The sequence below is a fragment of the Elephantulus edwardii genome, unplaced genomic scaffold, assembly GCF_000299155.1.
Source record: "Elephantulus edwardii isolate Elephantulus edwardi_28Jun2011 unplaced genomic scaffold, EleEdw1.0 scaffold00114, whole genome shotgun sequence".
NCBI classification, from domain to species: domain Eukaryota; kingdom Metazoa; phylum Chordata; class Mammalia; order Macroscelidea; family Macroscelididae; genus Elephantulus; species Elephantulus edwardii.
Window position 1 is genome coordinate 1522878 of NW_006399864.1, and position 20987 is coordinate 1543864.

The 20987-nt window shown below is 41.0% G+C and overlaps 1 protein-coding gene across 2 annotated transcripts in view; it reads right to left on the minus strand.

Annotated features, from left to right (window-relative positions):
• ANGPT1 (angiopoietin 1) overlaps positions 1 to 20736 on the minus strand; it is a 322709-nt gene extending 301973 nt beyond the window's left edge. The window contains exon 1 of one of the 2 annotated variants that reach the window (XM_006892327.1): positions 19929 to 20736. In XM_006892327.1, the coding sequence (XP_006892389.1) occupies positions 19929 to 20225 (297 nt within the window). In that variant the 5' untranslated portion in view covers positions 20226 to 20736. The remainder of the gene's footprint in view (positions 1 to 19928) is intronic. The other variant, XM_006892328.1, reaches the window with a different exon arrangement.
• Between the last annotated feature and the right edge of the window lie 251 nt (positions 20737 to 20987).

Below are 20987 nucleotides of genomic sequence, written 5' to 3' on the forward strand. Positions count from 1 at the left end.
AGTGTGGGATCTCCCTATCTACTGTCAACTTTAATCGTTTCTGTGAACCAAGGTCTCTTTAGTTCGTAAGTTTATCTTGACTGTCAGGAAGGGATAATGTGTTTCACTCTCAACAACTGTTTATAAATTGTCTTTTTATTTCTCTATGATAAAATGAATTAAACATAAATATAAATTATATCAATTAAGATCCATAGCGTATATGGTCTTGTTTAAGTAAAAAATGATGGCACTTTTCCCCAAAATACAAATGGAAGCAAGTCATTATTGATAAAAATATTAAATAATCTCTCTTAACTATCTTTTATTCCTATTTGAATTTTAGCTGAAGAAATATAACCTAGCAGCACAACACAGCATTTCTCAACAAACAATCTCGATAAACTAGTTATAAACATTGCTTTTACTCATCTCTTATACAAAGCCACAGCAACTGAGACAATTTGTCTAAATAATGCACATGGGAAAATAGTAATTAATTATTTGCTTCTGACATATTTTTTAAATAAAGAAAAAAATGTTTTCCTAGGTCAAGAGTGGCACTCGGGAGCAGTTTGCCCAAGGATGGTAGCTGTCCTACCAGTCATCTGTACGTATGATAAATGTCTCCGATTGTTAAAGAAACTCAGCGATTATACCATGCTCTCAAAAAATTTACAGGAAAAGGCTGTTCATTTGAATCTCATTCCTGCTTTCCACCAGAGTTTGTTTTCACTTAAGAAGGAAAAGTGAAAGAGACAGTACTGATGAAGAGATTCCAATTTAGCCACAAAGTCTGGGTTCTACATTTACAACATGCAAACATATGCAACCTTTGAAAAACCTTTCATTTCTATGCCCAGGGGTTGTCTTACCTATAAAGTGGTATCATAATATCTACCATTTATAAAGCTTTACTTGTTATCTATTTGCTATGAGGATGATACTGTTTCCAAAGTAGAGTTATTATCCCACTTGCTACTAAACATCTTTCTTAAAATAGGATAATGGTTTTCATGCTTGCTATGGTCAAAGGACAGTGAATGTTTAACAACATCTTTTGTTGTACATCAATTTATTTCATACACAAAGCAAGAATAATTTTATTAAAAGGATAGCTGATTGTTATATGAATGAGATAACCAAACTATAGCATGAATATGTGTCCACTGTAAGTATAAACTACTAAACATGGAAGGCTAATTCCCAACTGAGAAATCACTGAACTGAGAGAAGTTAGAAGAAATCACTGAATTGAGAAGAGGGCTCCCCTTAATTTAATAGTTTCCTGAAAGTTGAGAAATGGTTCTTGTTTGTCAATCCTTCAGACCACTATACTGGCCAAATACCTCAAACTCATTACTACTAAATCGATTCTGACTCACAGACCCTACAAGACAGAGAAGAAATGCCTTGTAAGGTTTCCAAGGTTGTAAGTCCTTAACGAAAGAGATTGCTACTTCTTCTGAGTAGCTGGTGGTGGTTTTGAACCATTGACCTTTCAGTTAGCATCCCATACTTGAACCCTTGTTCTGCCAGGGATGCTCAGGTCAAATTGTTTTCCTAAAATAATCAGAGCATTACAGCACACATTCATACATGCATCCATTCTCACAACATCTACTAGGTCCTCTGTCATCCCCTGCCCTGTTGCATTCAAGAAAGCAGAGCACACGAGGGGACTCCTGAGTTTTTGTTTTTGTTTTCTCATATACCTTAGGCAAAAGAAAAAAAGTCAAAGTTACTGCTACCGAGTCAGAACGACTCACAGCTGGCCCTCTGTCAGCTTGCTCAAGCTTGTAAATTACAAAGAGGGAGAGGGCCCTTCTTTCTCTCTTGGAGTCACTGTTGGGTTTAAGCTACTGGAGAGGCCCAGCTTGGGCCCAGCAGCACAACTTCCTGAGGACCAGGCTACCGTCATGCAAAGGACGGTGAGGAGCTTCCCGCGGTTCTCATTCCCCTCACGAGGGTTTGGCCTTTCTCCTCTCCAAGACTTCACGTAGAAGAGCTGACGGAAGAAAGTCAGCCCCGAGTCTTCCCACTGCATATGGTTGACAGGAAGCAACAGAGGCAGAATCTTTCTTTCCAAGGAACAGGCACCTCTGAGATCAGAAAAAGAGCAGAACTATGGCAACTGCCTGCAAGTAGCAGTGTTCTTGGCTCGGAACCAAAATACCAGAATGATTTTAATTAATACAATGATAAATAAAATAGGAAGTGAGATAAGAGGCCATTGCCTGAGAAAAGAAGGCCTTTCTCCTCATTTTTACAGCTCTCTGAATGACCCACAAAAGAAAGTGCAGATACTATTTTAAATTCTAGAATGTGCTTTTGCTTTTCCAAGCAGGCCTGCCTACAGATAAATCCAAGAGGGAGGTCATTAAATTGAACGGGAGATATTTCAAGTAGGCAGCTTCACCCCATGCAAAGTAATTGTACGCCTTTCTTTGTGCTGTAGAAGTTTTTAGATAAATAGATTCAATTAAACTCTGCAACTTCAAGAAGTGGTGGTTCTAAGGAGATACTCGGCAGAGACTACAGATGTGGGATTCCACAGTCTGTCAGCAGACCAGTAGGAGGGCAGAGAGAATCAGGCCATTGTGCTTCAATCAGCAGCATAACCTGTGTGTCACAGTCAATTGAACCGCGGAGTCAGGCGCTGGAGTTGGGATAGGGGCAATTGGCTGCCTAAAACACAACTTGAAAAATGGGCTGATCATTTAGCATGAAAAGAACTAGGGGTTTAGACACAAAGATTACTACGGAGATTTTTTAATAGACTTAAGATTTGAATATTGACAAGAGACGATGTGGTAAAACTTGCTGTAGCTAATCCCATGCTGTGGTTAAGAGAGTAGCTCAGGGAGCCAGCCTACCTAGGATTGGATGCTGGTCCTGCCACTTCATTGATGTGTGACTCTTAACAAGTTACAGTCTTTAATTGATGTGTGACTCATAACAGGTTATAGTCTTTCTCTGTGCCCAGTTTTTTCACTTGCCAAGTGGAATAATTAAATGCCATACAAGTCATATTGGCATTTGAACGTATTCAAGGAATTATTACAAGTACAGTTTCCCCAATAGGCTTCACACCTTGTAAACCTTTTAGGAGGTTCTGGCGGTGCACTTTGCCGGGGGCTGTGCTGTTACCCAAAAGGTGGGTCTCTCTGATGGTTCAAATCCACCCATAACTCCTGGAGAAAAAGATGAACAATCTCCTTCTGTGCAATTTACACCCTTGGAAACCCACTGGAGAGCGAGACATCAGCTAGATCCCACTCAGGATCGATGAGTGAGTGAGTGATTATCCTACCCAAAATTGTACCAAAGAATAATTAGTATCTATTAGTGATTGTTGTTGTTCTTGTGAGGTGCCATCCAGTTGATGCCACTGAATTAACATAGTGACCCTTTGAAATCCTGTGAATTGATTATAAATATGAAACTCTAAGATGAAGGAGCCCTATTATTAATTATAAATTATTAAATGACATGAATAAGTTATATGAATTATTAACATTATTATTTCAATAACATAATTAGTTATTTGCAATAACAAATAATTTCACAAACGTATCACCTCACATACCATAAAGTAAATCTTACTGAGTCAATTCTGCCTCTCCACAGAACTCACAGCAGAATTATTGCATTAGGTTTTCTGGGTTATAATCTGTATTGAAGCAGATTGCACAGAGGAAAAGTGCAGATTCAAACTGCCAGCCTTTTGGTTATAGGCCAAGTGCTTACCCATTACATCACCAAGGCTCACAGTTAAAATTTAAATAACATCATCTATGTGAAATACAGTTAACAATAGCTCTGTAATGCAAAAAATATTACCACTTCAGATTTACCAATAACAGAACTGAGACACATAGAAGCCAAGGAACTTGCTGAAGATCATATAGCAAGTTAGTGTGATGTTAGGATCAAAATCAAGCAGGATGACTAATTACCACACACGTCATTTATCACTTTGCTGCACTGTAGTTGAACTTGTCCTTGGAAATGTTATATGCTCTTAAACTGGACACCCCCTGCCCCAGCATGTTTTCAGAAGCTGTAAATTGCAAAGGAGGAGACTGTCCATAGTTCTCCCTCTGACCATCTGGCAGACTCGAACTGCCTGCCTTTGAGTTGACAGTGAAATTTCTTACCACTAAGCCACCTGAGCTTAAAGCATAGTGAATAAAAACAATTTCTTTGGTTCCGTGTACACCTGTTTTGGTAGGTTTAGTTTTCTCTCTCTCTCTCTCTCTCTCTCTCTCTCTCTGTCTCTCACACACACACACACACACACACACACACACAGAGCAGCAACAGCAGAACGGAATTCAGGGCTGCCTCCTGGCACTTTGCAGACCACCTAGTGGGCAGTGCTAAGTTTGTTTAGAGACCTAGCTAACTGGCTGCTGATTTATGTGACCTCTTGTATTGTATCCTAAATATAACAGAACTTGCTGTCCTTTGTGGGCCAGAGCTCCTGATGCTGCCATAGACCCAAGGACCCTTGCTGTGCTCCTTGGCTTCAACGAAGGAACAATCACTGGTCTCTCTGTGCATTACTCCTTCCCTGTGGTCCATCAGTTACCCAGCACTCCCACGCCACAACAAGTATGCAGACGTTTACATAGCACTTTATTGAACAAAGAACAGAGAAGTAAAGAGACATGAAGAGGATAGATCGTGCTGGGCACAGCCTCATTATTCTTCTACTCTCCTGATTTTAGACTCTCAGAAGTCTCAGAAGTGTGAAATGAGCCCATTTGAACAGGAAAATGACAATCCTGAAATTTCTATTACTGTGAAGAACCAGGAATGGCCAGCTTATTAGACCCAATGAGTATTCAGCCAGTAATTTTGGAAATCTACATTTTTTAAAAACCTGCTTAAAACACAGATTTCTTTTCATTGTCCTTAACAATCAAGAACGTTATCATAGAATGATGAATAAACTTTTGAATAAAAAACAAATATACACTCTGAATGTGTCTTTTTAATTTAACTTCAATGTAAAATATGGCAAGAGTAAATAATAGAATAAAAGCTGACTTAACATGCAAAAAAAAAAAACCAAAAACAAAACAATCAAGAACGTTAATAGTTAACAAAAAGGGCCGTTGTTAACATCCACTGGCCACCATGAGGGAGAATGTCTTCTCCAGTAAGGCTTACAGCTTTGGAAACAGGATGGAGGGTTGCCAGGACTAAATTCTACTCTGTGGAAGTGGGGTTGGGCTTGGGTTTTGACCTTAACAAAATACACTACTTTGGAATGTTAATCTTACATGTAATGTTAGCTGGGTCTCTTCCTACCTGCTAGGAAATTGATTTTGCTAGATTTATCTTCCTAATGCAGGCAGCCTTTGGATTATAAACACTGATTTAGGCATAAAGTATTATTACAATCCTCTGGAAGTCTATTATGTACAAAGCTCAAGGTACATACAATATTCCATAACAACAAATGGGTCATATTTTGTGATACACTTCAAAAAATTGTTATTGTTGTTATGTGCTGTCAAGTCAGAATTGACCTGAAGCTGACCCTCCAGTGAGTTTTTAGAGGGAATAAATCTCAGGGGAAGAGTCTGACCATCCTTCTTCCATAGAGCAGGTGGGTTTCATGATTTTGGGGTTTCAGAGCAGCTTCTTACCACTAGATCCCCTGGAGCTCCCTGTTTATGCATGGAAGCATCAAAACATCACTAGTGCTGTATTATTATGTTAAGGAAGTTTTATGGTGGTGGTGTTATGTAGTTTGTGACCCTAAGAACAATATAGCTCTGAATTCTGTCTACCCTGAGCCAATCTCACTGTCTGATGCACCCACCACCATGATCAGAGTCACTATGTCAATCTATTTCATCCAAGATCTTCCTTGCCTGTGCTGACCCTTCACCCTTTCAAGCATGATGTCCTTCTCTAAGGATTGGTCCCTCCTGGCAATATGCTTAGAATACATGAAATGGAGCTTCAAAATCCTTGCCTCCAAGGAGCAACTTGGTCTCCCAGGACAGACCTGTTTGTACTCTTTTATCCAGCACCACAACTCAAAGGCTTGGACTCTCCTTCTGTCACCCGTAGTCATGGTCCAGCTCTTTGATGTGCAGTAAGTAATTGCAAAGACCATGACTTGGATCAGGCACACCTTAGTTCTCTAGGCTGGCATCAGTGCTCTTCAGCACTCTGGAGTGGTCCGTCAAAGCAGACTTTTCTAATGCGATTCATCTCTTGATTTCCTGACTGCTAGTGCCAAGAGTATTGATTGTGGATACAAGCAAGATGAAATTCTTCACAACCTCAATCTCTTCTTTGTCTATCATGATGCTGCCATTTGGCCTGATGTTCAGAAGTATTTCTTTAATGTTGATGCATGGAAAGGTACAACAGTATACTACATACCAAGATAAACATTTGAATAACTGACATGCAATAACTGACATGAATGAGTATGACAAAGTATGTCTAAGCATTCTGACTAGTGAAGAAATTCAACTCAAAGACAGACATACGAATAGGTTTTGTCTGTAACTCTGAGACAGTCTTTATTGGTTTATTTGAAAGTTTTATTGAATCTGTTTTCCTTTAAATACATATAGTCCCCTGAGGGATGCTAAGGGAGAGACAGTGGAGAAAGGGTTATGGGCTGGTTCTCATTGCATTTCTACATTAACCTCTATTTGCTTTCCACTTCTTACTAGTAAGAGAAAAGTTTCAAATGCCCAGATATGTTATTGATTAAATCAGTTACCAGTAGAATTGTTCAATGAAGTGAGAGCAAGCATTTGCCAGAACTGTCTTCATTTACTGGGTCTCAAAAGTGTTCTCCCTTTAGCAGGGTGCAGACTTGCTACCATTCTGTCATTCATTTTAGTGGGAAGTATTTGAGTTTTCCTTCTCTTTCAGGTCTGTACCATTCATAGTTTTGTTTTGGGTATTTTTTTTTAATTTTTGTAGGTTTCACTGTCTAGTATAGTATGTTTTACATCATTTTCTGTCATTTGCTTGAAGGAAGAAATTCAGAGCACTGAAATAGACAGGTAGAATACACAATCAAACAATACTTTAAACCTCTCATTTTTAAAATTTTTGTTTTAGAAAAAAAATATATATATGCACACACACAAATAAATAAATATATATACACACACACTATATATAAGTAGTCTCCAAATATTTTTAAACAAATAATCCACAAAGCTTTTCTTGTCTTCAGAAACCTCTCTGATAAAGGGAACTGAAAATCTTTTGTAAAGAGATTTAAGTACAAGGAGGTCTTCCCTCCCTTTCTCCTTCAGACTAGGGAGCCAGAACCAAAGGGGGTTTGGAACTTCCTAAATTCACTGCAAAAGATACTCTTGTATTGGAACAAAAGATGAGATGATGCAGACTGTAATTAAGGCTGTGCATCTAAGTAAGTGACACAATACAGCTTGTGGTATTTAAAAAAAAAAAAGGAATGTCACAAAACTCGGGAAAAAGTTGCTAATGTTTCCACACAGAGACAAGGCTATAGCAGAATGAAAACAAAGCCTCCTTAATTAGCAAATTACAACATGGGAGCTACTAAAACTCTGGTTTGGAGCTGAGCAACCCATTTGTTACCCCTCCCCTCTCACCATCCACACATGTGAGAACACTTCCAGTGTTTACATCGGAACCAAAGGACAGAGCCAGCGGGCTTCTAAGGAGACCAAGCTGGTGTCACTTCTAGGAAAACAGCAGGCCTCCAACTTCTTGATCAAAATTCCTTCTAACACTCTAACCAGCAGTTTGAAATGCAGTGCAGAGGGCAAAGGACACAGGGGCCCAGATGGCAGGGTTTTCCAGGTACTTTCCCACCTAGCCCTCCCATCTGCTTTGGGAATATTTCCTGTTCACTTGATGATGGGTGGAGGAGATCTCATTGGTAATACTCCAATGAAGTGTCCCCTCACTACTTGTCCAGACACCAGCAGGCACTCTGCCAATTAGCACACACCTGAGAAGTGCCTAGCCTCCTGCAGGTCCACACAGCAAACACCATAATTTACCTCAGAAAGTCCCTAATACTATATTTATTTTGTAATACAGAGTGAGGATCAACAAATATTTTTCTATAAAAATCTAGATATTCAATCTTTTAGGCACTGTGGATTATTAATTCTCTGCTGGAACTGACTGTGTCATTGCAAAAGATAAATCATATTTAAAGAAATGGATGTGATTCTGTTACAATAAAACTTTATTTACAAATATAGCAAGCAGTTGGGTGTCAACTTTTGAGACAGAAAATGGTGAATGAGAAATTAAAATTTCTTAGTGGTAAAAATCTGCACTGCAACCCCAAAGGCACACAGTTCTAATCTGCCCACTGCTCTGTGGGAGAAGGAAGGGGCAATCTCTTTTTATGTGATTACTGTCTCTGAAAATCCACTGGAGGGTCAGCTATGGGTCAATTCTGACTTGACAGTACTCAGTAGCAACAAATTATTACATAGTTTAAGAAGCAATATATGGAATAAACTTGTTTATCATTTCATATATATTTAATTAGAGTCTAATCTTGTCTGTGGAATTCAATTATACAGACTAGTATCTGAACGCAATCACAAAGACTCTTAAATTGCATTAATTTATACTTGACATAACTCATGTAAGCATATGAAACATTTTAATTTTTCATTACTTTGAAGAAAGCTCACTCAACTCCAAAAGGGAGTGGGGAGAGGAGGCAGCTATGTTCTTCCAGGTTGGCTCCTCCCAGGGTCTCAGTGACTTCTCCTTGCCAGAGGGAGCATGGTGGTACAAGAGTGCAGGACCTATGGCAAGCTTTTGGAGTTGAGTGCTTTTCCGGGCTTGTGTTTGACATGCAGGTTTGCTCTGCCCCCAGAAGTGAGGCAAGCCAAGCTTGGCCTAGGGTTTAAGGCAGGAGGCAGCCTTAAGCCTAAAAGGCCCAAGGGCCTGCAGCCCTCGGGCCAGGTTCAAATTGTTTTCCTGTCAAACATTCTTCTAGGTGGTAGAAGACCACACGCAGTGGTCTGTGTGTTGCTATACAAAGGTAACTTGTGGTTGCTGTGATTCTGAACACTGTGACAGTGATGTGCCAAACATGGTAATGGGTTGCCATGGTGGACAGTGTTTGCTGGAGCTTCCTGACTAAAATAAGCCTAGAAGCAGGAGCAGCATCCACTTCCGAAATGGCTTGCCTCTGGAAACTTTATGTACTAACAGTGCTCAGGCCTTTCATTCATAGGGTTGCTATAAGTTGTCTACAACTCGACGGCACCTAACAACAACAACAACAACAACATGAAGAAAGCTCTAGTTGTGAAGTATACAACATGTCAGGCTGCTAACTGGAAGGTCAGAAGTTCAAGCCTTCCAGTCACTCCTCAGTAAGAAGATGTGACAGTCTACTCATCCTTGATATGACAACTTAAAATTATCTGGGTGGGAAAACCATATATCCCAAATAAGGTCTCAATAGTAGGCAGTTATATGTGAGCTGTTACACCTTAGAATACATTGATGTGTTTATTCAGAAAATATTTCTTTTACGTCTGCTGCGGACCAAATAGTATTGTTATGTCCTGGGCATATGACAATGGATGCATGTTGGTGGCATGGTATATATAACACTGCTAATTGAAATACCAGTGAATTGAACAGAATCTACCAGTTGCTCTGAAAGGAAAAGAAATAGTCTTCTCTAGTAAAGAATCACAGCCTTAAGAACCTGGTGGAGTATCACTAAGAATTCATCTTGACTCTATTGAAGTGAATTCTGGTTTGATTTTTTTCAAACTGGCCATATGGAGGCCATATTCGAATGGATGCCAATATGGGCTATATATGTAAGCAGAATGTTACTAAACGTCATCATCATCAAGATACCAAATGTTAAGATTCAAAAATAAAATAATTCTATAAATATAGAAAGTTTTTATGGGGAAAGCTACTATCAATAGAAAAACATAGCCAAACATTCCAGTAAATTTTTTTTCAAATTTTAAGTGATAATTATAACCAAATTTTCTACTGATAATCATCAAGTTATCAATTTTGTTGTTGTTTTATACCTTCGAGTTAGAATTGGCCCATAGCTGACTCTTCAGCAAGATTCCACAGGTATATAATTGCCTGGGAAGAGACTGCTTATCCTTCTCCCACAGACCAGCTGGTGGATTCAAACCACATACCCTGGGGATTACAGTGTGGCTTCTTACCACTAGGCCACCAGAGCTCCCTTAATTTTAGATAGACTAAGATATTTATAGTAGATAGTCCCTGTTCTTTAAAAGTATTTTTTTTAATTTCTTTTCCTTTTTCAAATAAAGGGCATCATTTTATAAGGCAAAATATATTTTCTAAGGATTCCTCAAATGTTAGGAAAACTAACATATTCTAAACCTGAATATGTTAAATATAAGCCTTTGTGTATTTTTGAGATTTTAAGAGAAAATTTTAAAAACCATGATTTCAAGAAACACTAATTGTAATGTAGGCTAGAACTTACTCGTGATGTTTCTCTATTATAGAAAGGCTGGAAAAGAACACAAAGGTCATTTATATGGATTCTCAGTTATTCAAGACTTGGGTCACCCTGGGGTTTTGATATGTTTGAGAATGATTCTAAAAAGAGCTGTAGGCTAAAACAATCCAACTCAGACATACAACCTAGCTGTCCACCGAATTGTGATGTAGAACATTGTGGAGGAGCAGACTCTTATGAGGTGTATACAACATGGCCACGCTCTTACTTGCTTCTAGTTCGTCTCCAATTGCCAAGTGATTTAAGTCATGCAATGCTAAGTTATGTAACACTGAGTCGTGTCACACTAAGTTATGTAAGACATTTTATAGTAGTCTTGGAAATTGGGACTCTGGCAACATGCCACCTTTGTTCAGCAGAGATATCAAAGTTGGATTCCCTCTGTGAAACACTAGAGTTTGTCACTGCCCACAGAATTGCTGTAGTGAGAAAAGGCCTTAACAAAACGCCTTTCTTACCATCATGCAGTTGTCAGTCTCCTCCTTTGGTCTCTGTGACACCGTAGGGCAAATTTCAAGTTACTGGTCAAAAGTTTAACTCACCTAGATATTGGTGAGCCAATCAGGAGGCCAAAGTAAGTGGCTGATAAGGAGGAGAGATTTGTTGGGGAGTCAACGTGAGGCAGAGCTAGTTAGAAAGAGATGACTGGCCAGCATACGTTGAACGACAGCTGACCTTTTGAAGAGAGAACTTCACGGACAAGATGAATAGCTGTCTTGGCAAAAATAAATGTAGAAAAGTATTCAGTGTGAAGACAAGCAAGTGGGAAATCAGAAAGTGGGAAATGAGAGAAAAATCCACATGTGGGAAATCAGAAAGTGGAAAATGAGAGAAAAATCCACATGTCCACCAACCATGCACCACCAATATCACCGGCTCCATAAGCTGGATCCCTGGCTGGGACACAGCAATATCCCAGAGCTTTTCAGGTTATGAGGAGATCTGGGAGGAGGTGACCAGATTGGGCAGGTGTCTGGATGCAGCATTCCAAGAAGTGTCCTGCCAGATCCCTTCACTTCCCCTCCTCCCCACCTGCATTCCTAATTCCCTATTGTTTGGGGAGTAGCTCCATACCAGTACCTGCAGACAAAGAAAAAAGGAGCCCAATTCCAACCACAATAGGGCCCGACAGTGAATTTATTACGGCAGAAATGAAAGCAAAGATCTCACAGGAGGTTCCCCTCTGCAGTAGAACCTACATGCATGCAGTTTGGAGCATGAAGTTTGTAGCAGACGTAGGCAGAGTTGAGGAGATAGCAACAAGAGCTCGTAAGCCTTGGGAAAAGGGAATAAAAGGGAGGAGGGGCTGAAGAAACACTGCCCTGCCAGCTGGCAGACTATCCCTGAAAACCCTCCACAAGGAACCTGAAAGCAGGTGGCCAGGGAAGAGCATGAAAAAGAAACAATCTTGGAAGAAGCTGAAGCAAGAGCAACACTCCTGCTTTCTGGGTCCCGCTAAAGAAATGCGCTTTGCTGTGGGTAGGGGTAGCCCTGGTGATCAGAATGTTAAAGCCCTGAGGGGAGACTAAAGGGCCCATGGAGAAATTAATACTTTGGATAAAAAGAAAAATAAGCAGTAGGTTAAGTTTGGTGCATCACAGGGTACCACCCTTACTTTTGAAAGCCCTGAGTAGTGCTAAGGTCAAATACATTTTAAAGGTGGCTTCTCTGCGGGAAAATACCAACTGCAGGTGAAAGTAGTAAAAAGCAGTTATAAATTTTTTTTCACAATATTTCTGTAACAATATTACAGTTACAATATTTCTGTTAGACACTGCTTGTAGAGACCTAGGCACACATTAGGGAGCTCTGGTGTTCTAATGGCAAGAACCTTTACTGCTGTAATCCCGAAGGCACATGGTTCAAAGCCACCAGCTCTGCAGGAGAAAAATGGACAATCTCATCCCATGTGATTAATTGCCTCCGAAAACCTGAGGGAGTGTCAACTATGGGTCTGTGTTAGACTTGGCTAATACATCTTCTAGTCTGGTTTGCTCAGGTGGGTTTGCCCTCAGCCAGGAGGGGCAGCAATAGATGTTCTCGGCACTGTGCCAGAAATATCTTAACCAGCCACACCATTTGCCATGGTATGCTTGCTAGACTCTATTGTTCCTTCTTTTTGCCATTACTTTCTGTTCATTTCTTGATATTGATACATGATATCAACCGCTGGAGATGTTTCTCTTGTTACAGAATTATTGCTGAAGTTAGATGCCATCAAATTGACTATGACTCACAGAAACCGTATGCCTCTAATCTAATCCATAGGGAATTATGTTGCTAATCCAGTAGGGGTGCCTCTCTGTAGCTGCATCCTCTAGCAGTCCCCTGGGAGAAAGGTGGACAATTTCCTCCCATGGGATCCATAGTCCCTGGAAAAGCCCTCTGGAGGGTCAGTTATGAGTCAGTTTTGACTTGATGGCAATGAGTCTGAGTTCGTTTAAATCACCCACCTACATGAGAGTTGTTTTACACCATTTAGTCAGGAGCCACTCGTCGCTCACCCTCCAGCAGGATTTCAGAGGCTGTAAATCTCAAGGGTGGAGACAGCCCATCTTTCTCTCTCAGAGCAGGCAGTGGATTTGAATCACATGACACTGGGTTGGCAATGAAACTCTTTACACTCTAAGCCACAAGAACTCCCAGGCTGAAAAAAAAATCTGTGTTGCTTGAAGCCAAAGACAACCTTATCTCACCCTCAAAACACTAAAAAAAAGCCCCCTAAACCAACCAAACACGGGCATTTGCTCCTGACAGCTTGCCTTCTAGTGGGGGTTTCAGAAGCTGTAAATTGTAAAGGAGGAGATTGTCCATCTTTCCCCAGCAGAGGAGCTGGTAAATTCGCACTGCCAGTGGGTATCACATCTGAGTTTGCAGGGAGACCAAAGGATCCATGCAGTCCCTGTTGGAATGCACCACCAGAGGATGTTTATACCATGTTTAAAATCACCCCTATTGACAAATACCTCTTGAGACTAAGACAAAGATCAGGAAGTTTTCAAAAAGTTTAAGTGTTTGTTATACAAATGCAAACATTGGGTACAATATGTGAAAAGTTGTAAGACCCTCTCAATAGGGGTTAGATGTTGCCAAGCCATCCCCGCACCCCCTATTCCACCCCCCACCCCCCTACCCCTGCTCTATACAGGAAGAAGGTCCATTGTGAGTAGATACATCCTGGCTTTAGCTGGGGTGTGTGAAACTAACTCAGGGCCAAGTGACCAGGGTCCAACAGATCAAATGAAAGATTATGTAAATGATCATCACCCCTGAACTCTCACCCTTAGCCCTTTATAAAGGCAACTGGGTGATAGGCTGTGAGTTAACTACGTGGATTGGTAAAGGACAAAAGAAACAGTGAAAGACAGTGAGCAGGGACTTGTTGGGGTGCCAAGACATCTAGAGCCACCTCCAAACCTCAGACCCTGAGCTGTTTCTCATAGAGCAGCCTGTTCACCTCTTCTATGGCAGAACCAGAAAGTAGACTCTACAGCACACACTCTGGTACCTTAGTGGTAAGGAAGTGCACTGCCAACATAAAAGTATGCTGTTCAAATCCACCAGCTACTCCACAGGAGAAAGATAAGCAATCTCCTTCTGTGTGATTTACTACCTTGAAAACCTACTGGAGGGTCAGTGACGGGTCAGTTCCAACCTGAAGGTACACAACAACAACAACAAAGTACGAGATGGAATAGTGTATTAGGAGGGAAGCTTCCTACTGCACCCATCAGGAAATTTAGTCCTCAGTATCCATGTTGGTGGGAGATAGACAGACATGGCAGTAAATGACAATGATTTTTGTGGCGGTGTGTTCACACCAGTGCCCAGCCATCTGTCCCACAGTCCTAACATACACAAAAAGAAACACAGTCAGCAGTAGACTGACAAAACTTCCCTAAAGGAGTGAGCCACAATCCTTCTTGAGATGTTGAGGTTGACAAATATGGCAGCAGAAGTGGCATCCACTTCCTAAACAACTTGCCTGAAGAAACTCTATGAACTTTGATAAATATCGACAGTTGTAGAGGGGCTTCAGGCCCTTTTGTTCATCATAGGGTCGCTATGAGTCATGCTCGACTTGAAGGCAATCAACAACAAGAGCAACAGAAGGCTTTTAGCACTCTACATGCCAAGCTTGGAGTTTGTCTAGGCATACACATGACAGGCTCCAGAAGCACATCTGCCCAGGTTGTTCCCAAAATAAAGCAGAGTGGTTCCCTGAATGCCTCAAGACATGGATCCATTCCGGGGAGCGGCACTTGTCACGAGTCATCCCTCTGAGATGCAGTAGCTACTTCTCTCAGAAGAGGAGGAACTGACCAGCCTGCACATGGGAACCCACCACCCCACTGCGTGGTGCTGTTGTTGTTATTGCGTCCTGGAGAACTGAAGCTGACCCATGGGAGGAGATTGCCTAGCTTTCTCCAGGTGGAGCAGCTGGTGGATTCGAACTTTGTACTTTAGAGGACCACACAAATCACACTTCACCTGGAATGGAATGGCAGCTGAAGTGCAAGAGATAGAAGTGAATCACCTTTTCTGGCAAACCATAAAATAAGTGAATTTTCTTACAAACCCTCGGGTAACCTTCGCAGCAAAGCATATATACATTTATGCAAGGTGCCAGGGAAAATGTTTGAGGCAATCACTAGGCTCACCACCCAGAGAAACATCACCAGCATAATCCTAATTGAAAAGAAAGATTTACCCCTTTGGGTCCTTGCTAAACCTCTGTATTTCCAAATATAAAATACGTCCGGCACTGTTTACTGTTCCTTCAGATTTGCCAACATCTCCCAAGAGTGGACTCATGGCTCTCCAGAACTAAAGAAACAGCTGAGTCTAAGGAAAACACTCCCTCTCAAGCTGTAAGAACAGGCTCTGAAACGGACTCCAGAGTTGATTGAACAAGGAAACACATAAGGATGGATGTCTGTGAGCCCTGTGGCTACGTGAGCAAGTAACAGGCAAGAAGCTGCACTGCAATCCCGAAGGCAGCAGTTCGAACCCATCAGCTGCTCTGTGGGAGAAGGATGGGCAATCTCCTCCCACATAATTAACTGCCTCTGAAAACCCCTAGAGGGTTAGCTTATGGATCAGTTCTGACTCTACAGTACACAGTATTTTTTTAAACATATTTTTTTAAAAGGGGGAAAAAAAAACCCCAACCAGCCAGTTTTGTCTTAGACTATCTTGGTAGGCCACAACATGGAAGAAAACCAAAAATGAAACTCAGAAATTATGTAGCAAGTTCTAGGAGTTGTAAGAGGACAAGAACTTTATTTACCTTAGGTTATAGTACCAGAAAATGATGAGTTTGTAAAGAAAAAGTGAAATGCTTTGCATGGTCTTAAAATCAAGTAGAGCAATCACAATGTTTTCCCCTAGTATCATTATCTTTCCCTCTATTTGTTCCTTCTCTTGGTTCCATACAAGTAATGAAATGAACTTAAGTTTTAGCCATAGGCTTGGAGCAAGAGCAGGGAAAGCTTTAATTGCTGAAGCCACGCTGATGAGGATGCTGGTCTCCACAGTCAAGTGGCTCTAGACATTCTCACCAACCCGCAAGGCAGGACATGCACCATAGTCACAACTGAATGTAGTACCAGATTACCACCAGGACATTACTGAACTGCTCGGCCACACCAGGAAGCAGATAGAGCCCTACATAAACCAGATAGCTGGTTTGCTGTGGCCTCCTGATTTCCCTCCTTCCCCTCTAACTGGCAGGGGCTTCACTGTGACACTCTCTTTGCTGGGTACAGAGTTGTTCTGTCATGTTTGCCTCTGTTGTTGCTGTGGCCTGTGCCTCCAGGTGCAGCAGTAGTATTGCCTGTCTTATCAAACCTAGCTGTAATATCTCCTCCTCTGGGCCCTCATCGATGGTGTGGAAGAGGGGGGCATGCTAGATTGTAAGGGTCCACATCAAAGGGTTCATTTTATAAGAACGTTTGGGTGAGGCTGAATATGGGACCTGCTGGCTGTTAGCTCACTCCTGCTCGCTGAGTGATGTAAGTTATGTGATGCCAAGTAGCGCACTACTTGTTAGAATGGCATTAGAGACTCAAAGCCTTGGCCACATGCCATCTCCTCTCACCAGATATATAAACACTCTTGTTTCCCTCTACGGACATAGAGACTGGGTCTAGCCCTACCACCACCCAGGATCCCACCTCAGTAAACAACCCTTGAATAAATCCCCTATGTTACCATCATGGACAAGGCTTCATTCAATTGTTCATAAGATCACTTTGAGCCATAGTCAATGAAATAGCACCCAACAACAGTGATTATCATCATGGAGTTGTAGCCTCTTTCTTGGTCTCTTGACATCTTATGACAAATTTCAAGTTACTGATCCAGTGTTTTGTTCACCAAGACAGGCAAGCTATTTGCACTGATGTTGTTCATCTAATGGGTGAGGATAATGATAATGGTAACAACCTACTTTCTATTAGTGTTAATTGACAGGTTATTCACGGAAGTTGATTTCCTGGAACTAAATTCATCGGGTCAAGATCTCAGTCCCATAATGGGTCCAGTACTTGCAGTAACTAACAAATCCTCTAGATTCTTGTGTATGCTGTTTTTCATTTTGTTCAATTGTAAGACTAGCGATTCTAGGCTCTATGTCTCAAAAGATGACTTCTAGTGACGTCGATGCTCTGTGGAGAATAGTTAAGAGAGTCTAGCTCACTGAGCTTCAAGAATAGTAACATTAACATAACTAATCATCTAGTGTTATGCAGCATTGCCAATACTCATTTATTCTACATAAAAAATTTTCTAACAGTGATGTCATAAGTTGTATAAAACCCCTGTGCTTTGATTTTAGTTGAATCAACACAAGAATGAATTGACCTTCCATAATGTGATAGCCCATTTTCTGCTTTTTATCCTGGGGCTAACTTCTTGGTATCAAACTAAAACGAGTTGAAGAGCGTAAGCTGACCAAATAAAGTGAAAACATTTTTAATTGAATGATGAAATATTGAATAGTAGAAAAATAAACACATAGCATGAACTTTAGAAGTTGGAATGAAGAAAACTTCTAATTGAAGGGAACTTAAAAGTGAATGTTCCTTTCTAAATGCTGTTAGTGGGTTTCTTGATCCTCTAACCAAGTCGTGTCAACAATGACAGAAGATATGCAAATTTCCGCAGACAACAGTCATGTTAAACTGTCTGACTCATACCACCTGGGACATTTTCAGCACAGAGCTTGTTTCACTCCAGCAAGGGTCAAGGCCACCAAACAATATTTGAATAGTTATTCTTGGCTACGACCTGTAAACTATATCACAATCATTGAACCTAAACAAGAGTCAAAGTTAATTACACAAAAATTAACGTCTGAAATATTTGCATAACTTAAACCCAGTAGAATCTTGTGCTTACTTTATCAAGTCTGAATAATTGCACAGTGACGTGAAATACACATAGCTTTTTAAAACATCATTTTAATTATAAGTTCCAAGCAAAAAACCTCCTTCTTATGAGGTGTAACAATTTGTTTTCTGAGGACAATTTATTTAAGACAGTCTAAGATATCCCTCTCTATCCCCTTAAAAAAAATCAGATTTACATATAAAGGTCACTTCTCTTGGAAGAATTATGCATTATGAATGGCATATTGGGAATAGTGTTAACTATTTTAGAAATCCATTTGTTGTATGGAAGTAAATGTTGCCAAAGGAGAAGAGTTTTATGTTATATTCCTATCACTGCAGGTGAATCAAACTAAACGAAACACACAACCATCCTGAAATTTAAGGTACAAATAAAATTCTCTTTGCTTCCCCACCTGCATGTTTATTGATTTCACTTGTAACCTGTAAGAGAAAGCACAAGTATAATTCCAGGTTTGGAACTCTAGAACTATCATGTTTCAGTTAATATGGCAAAATAAAATAATAGTGATCTTAGTTCAGTCCCTAGTGGACAAAAGTAGCATAACCATTACCCAGCATGAATCAGCAGGCGGGGATCTGAGTGTGACACTGGGACCAAAAAAAGGAACATTTGTCTCTTCCTATCTTTTATCTTCTTAATAGTTTGCACCATCAACAGACTATGTTACAGATGATGGACTGCCTTCCGACCAGACGCACCAAGCAAATCAATTGGCATAGAAGCTTTTCACAAATGAAGACATTGCCACCCTTCTAATGACATAGTCAATTGAATGCATTTATTCTTCACTGCTTACCTGTTACCCAATTAGTCAGAAAGCAAACTGAGATTTAACTGCAGAAACTGCTTATGTGTTCTAATAGGTGTATTGTCAACAAAAATACTTCTCAGTGATTCATAGATAAAGAACACAACAAGCTTTTCCATCTGAACTCTATAAACTGGGATTAAATGCATAGCCAACACTACGGTTCATCTGGATATCAAGATTCCCCAGTGATTCTGGGTCTGTGCCTTCTAAGTCCTGGGCTGTTCCCCAGGAGGAGAGTCAGCCTGCTGTGTTCAACCCAGATCTGCAGGTGCATGCAGCGAAGAACCAATCACCACTGCTCATTCCTCCCTCCACCCTGCGCAAGCTACCCCTTCCTGATGAATTCACATTGAAATGAACTTTCTCAATGAATAGTCTCCGGTGCAGAAGAGAAATATGACAGAAACCACTGCTCTACTATTCTACCACTTACTAAAATGGCACTTTATACATTCATTCCGTTTTATACCATTTCGTGAAATATATGAAAGCAGAAACGAGGCTGCCTCTTTCTTCCAAATGTCTGCTTTTGACAGCATGCACTCAACACTTTTCTCTCTCTCTTCTGATTGGAAATTATTTTCATTTTCTTCTCTTACAGGTTTCCATCTTCTACAGGTTCCACCTCCACCAGGTTTGCTTGTATTTTATATTTATCCTTACTTCACGTTACTTTTACCAGAGGTTTAAAAAAATAATAATTTTTTTAAATTGTTATGATTTCCATCCAAGCTACACAAAACTTCCTGGTGCAAAATACAGTAGATCTCACATCAGAATTGACACGATTTTCCTTTTTTTTTTTTTTTAATCAACCACTTGCTCAAGACACATTGGTTTCTCTTTAAAGAGTTGGGTTTTCATAATCAGTCTTACACAAGTTCAAGCACACACACAACTCTGCAAAAAGCCAGGAATGTCATAAAATATGCCACCTCCGGGAACACACCAATAAGGCTCCAGCATTTACTTTCATCAAAGTGTAAAAACTCCAAAAACCTTGGCGTCCAGGCGCCTGGAAAAGCAGACCAGCCCTTTTTGCATTTGCAAACACTGCCCCCCTGGAGCCCAAGGTAAAAGGCACACATTGCCCCTGTCCGGAGCTCTAGGTTTAGTTTAGCAGCCTTGCAAGAAAAGGGCAAAGACGCCCCATGCAACTAGAAACTGAAAGCAGTCACTTACTTTTTGCAGCCACTGAGTATAATTTTCCATCACATGCTCCAGATGCTGGAGTTTCTGGGACGAGAAGTCGGGCTCCACGTGCGGGGCATCTCGCTGCAGGGCGTTGGTGTTGTACTGGTCTGTCGGGCTCTCCCGACAGTTCCCGTCGTGTTCAGGAAGAATGAAAGTGTAGGCACACTGCCCATGCTGGATCCGGTTGTATCTTCTCCCGCCGTTCTCGGGACTCCGGCGCTGGTTGCTGCACCCTATGTGAGTCAAAATAGCAGCGAGGAAAGCAAAGGAAAGGAAAACTGTCATTGTACTGCCAGCGCTCTCCTTCCGTGTCTCTCGCCAAACGTGCTCCTTTCTTCTGCCCTGTTAGACCAGTTCTTTTATTTTCAGGTAAAACTGCTTGTTGGTTTCACTGTTTCCCCCTCCAAGGAGACTTTGGAAGAAGAGTCATAGAAAACTAGCCATTTGGTAGTTTTGCTCTAAAAAATGTTGTATATATATATTATTTCTTTTATTTGACTGCAATCATCTTTTCCTTAGTTAAAACTTGAGATATTTATTGCATAGTAGCTGAGATTTATTGTTTCCTCCCTGTAACAGTGGAGCGTGGAGCCTGCCTGAGTCAGCTGCATGTACATATTCTAGACCCTTTCCTCTGCCCTATCTGCTGCAGATCTGCTATTTTCTCCCAGACCTCAGTGAGTTTTATTAAGGTTGCACATCCAAGCCAAGCTGGAAGCAGGCAGCTTTTCACAAGATGACTTGACAGGAATGCTTGAATGTGCCCCTATGCGAGGGATTGCCGATGGCTCTGGGCGGCGGATCGTCTTACAAATTGGCTGGAGGCGCATGACCTCAATCAAGTGTGGCCCGCCCGCCCCTTCCGCAGACAATTGCCTGCAGCCGCGAGCAGATTCAGGGGGAAAAAAATCAATAAATAGCGCGGTCCACCTTAACACACTTTTGGTGTGTGCGCGCTGACCCACTAAAATCTAGCAAACTAACAGTGGCTTGCGTCTGTGTTAATTAGAGAACCCTAAGGGGGGAAAACACACACAACCCTAGGTA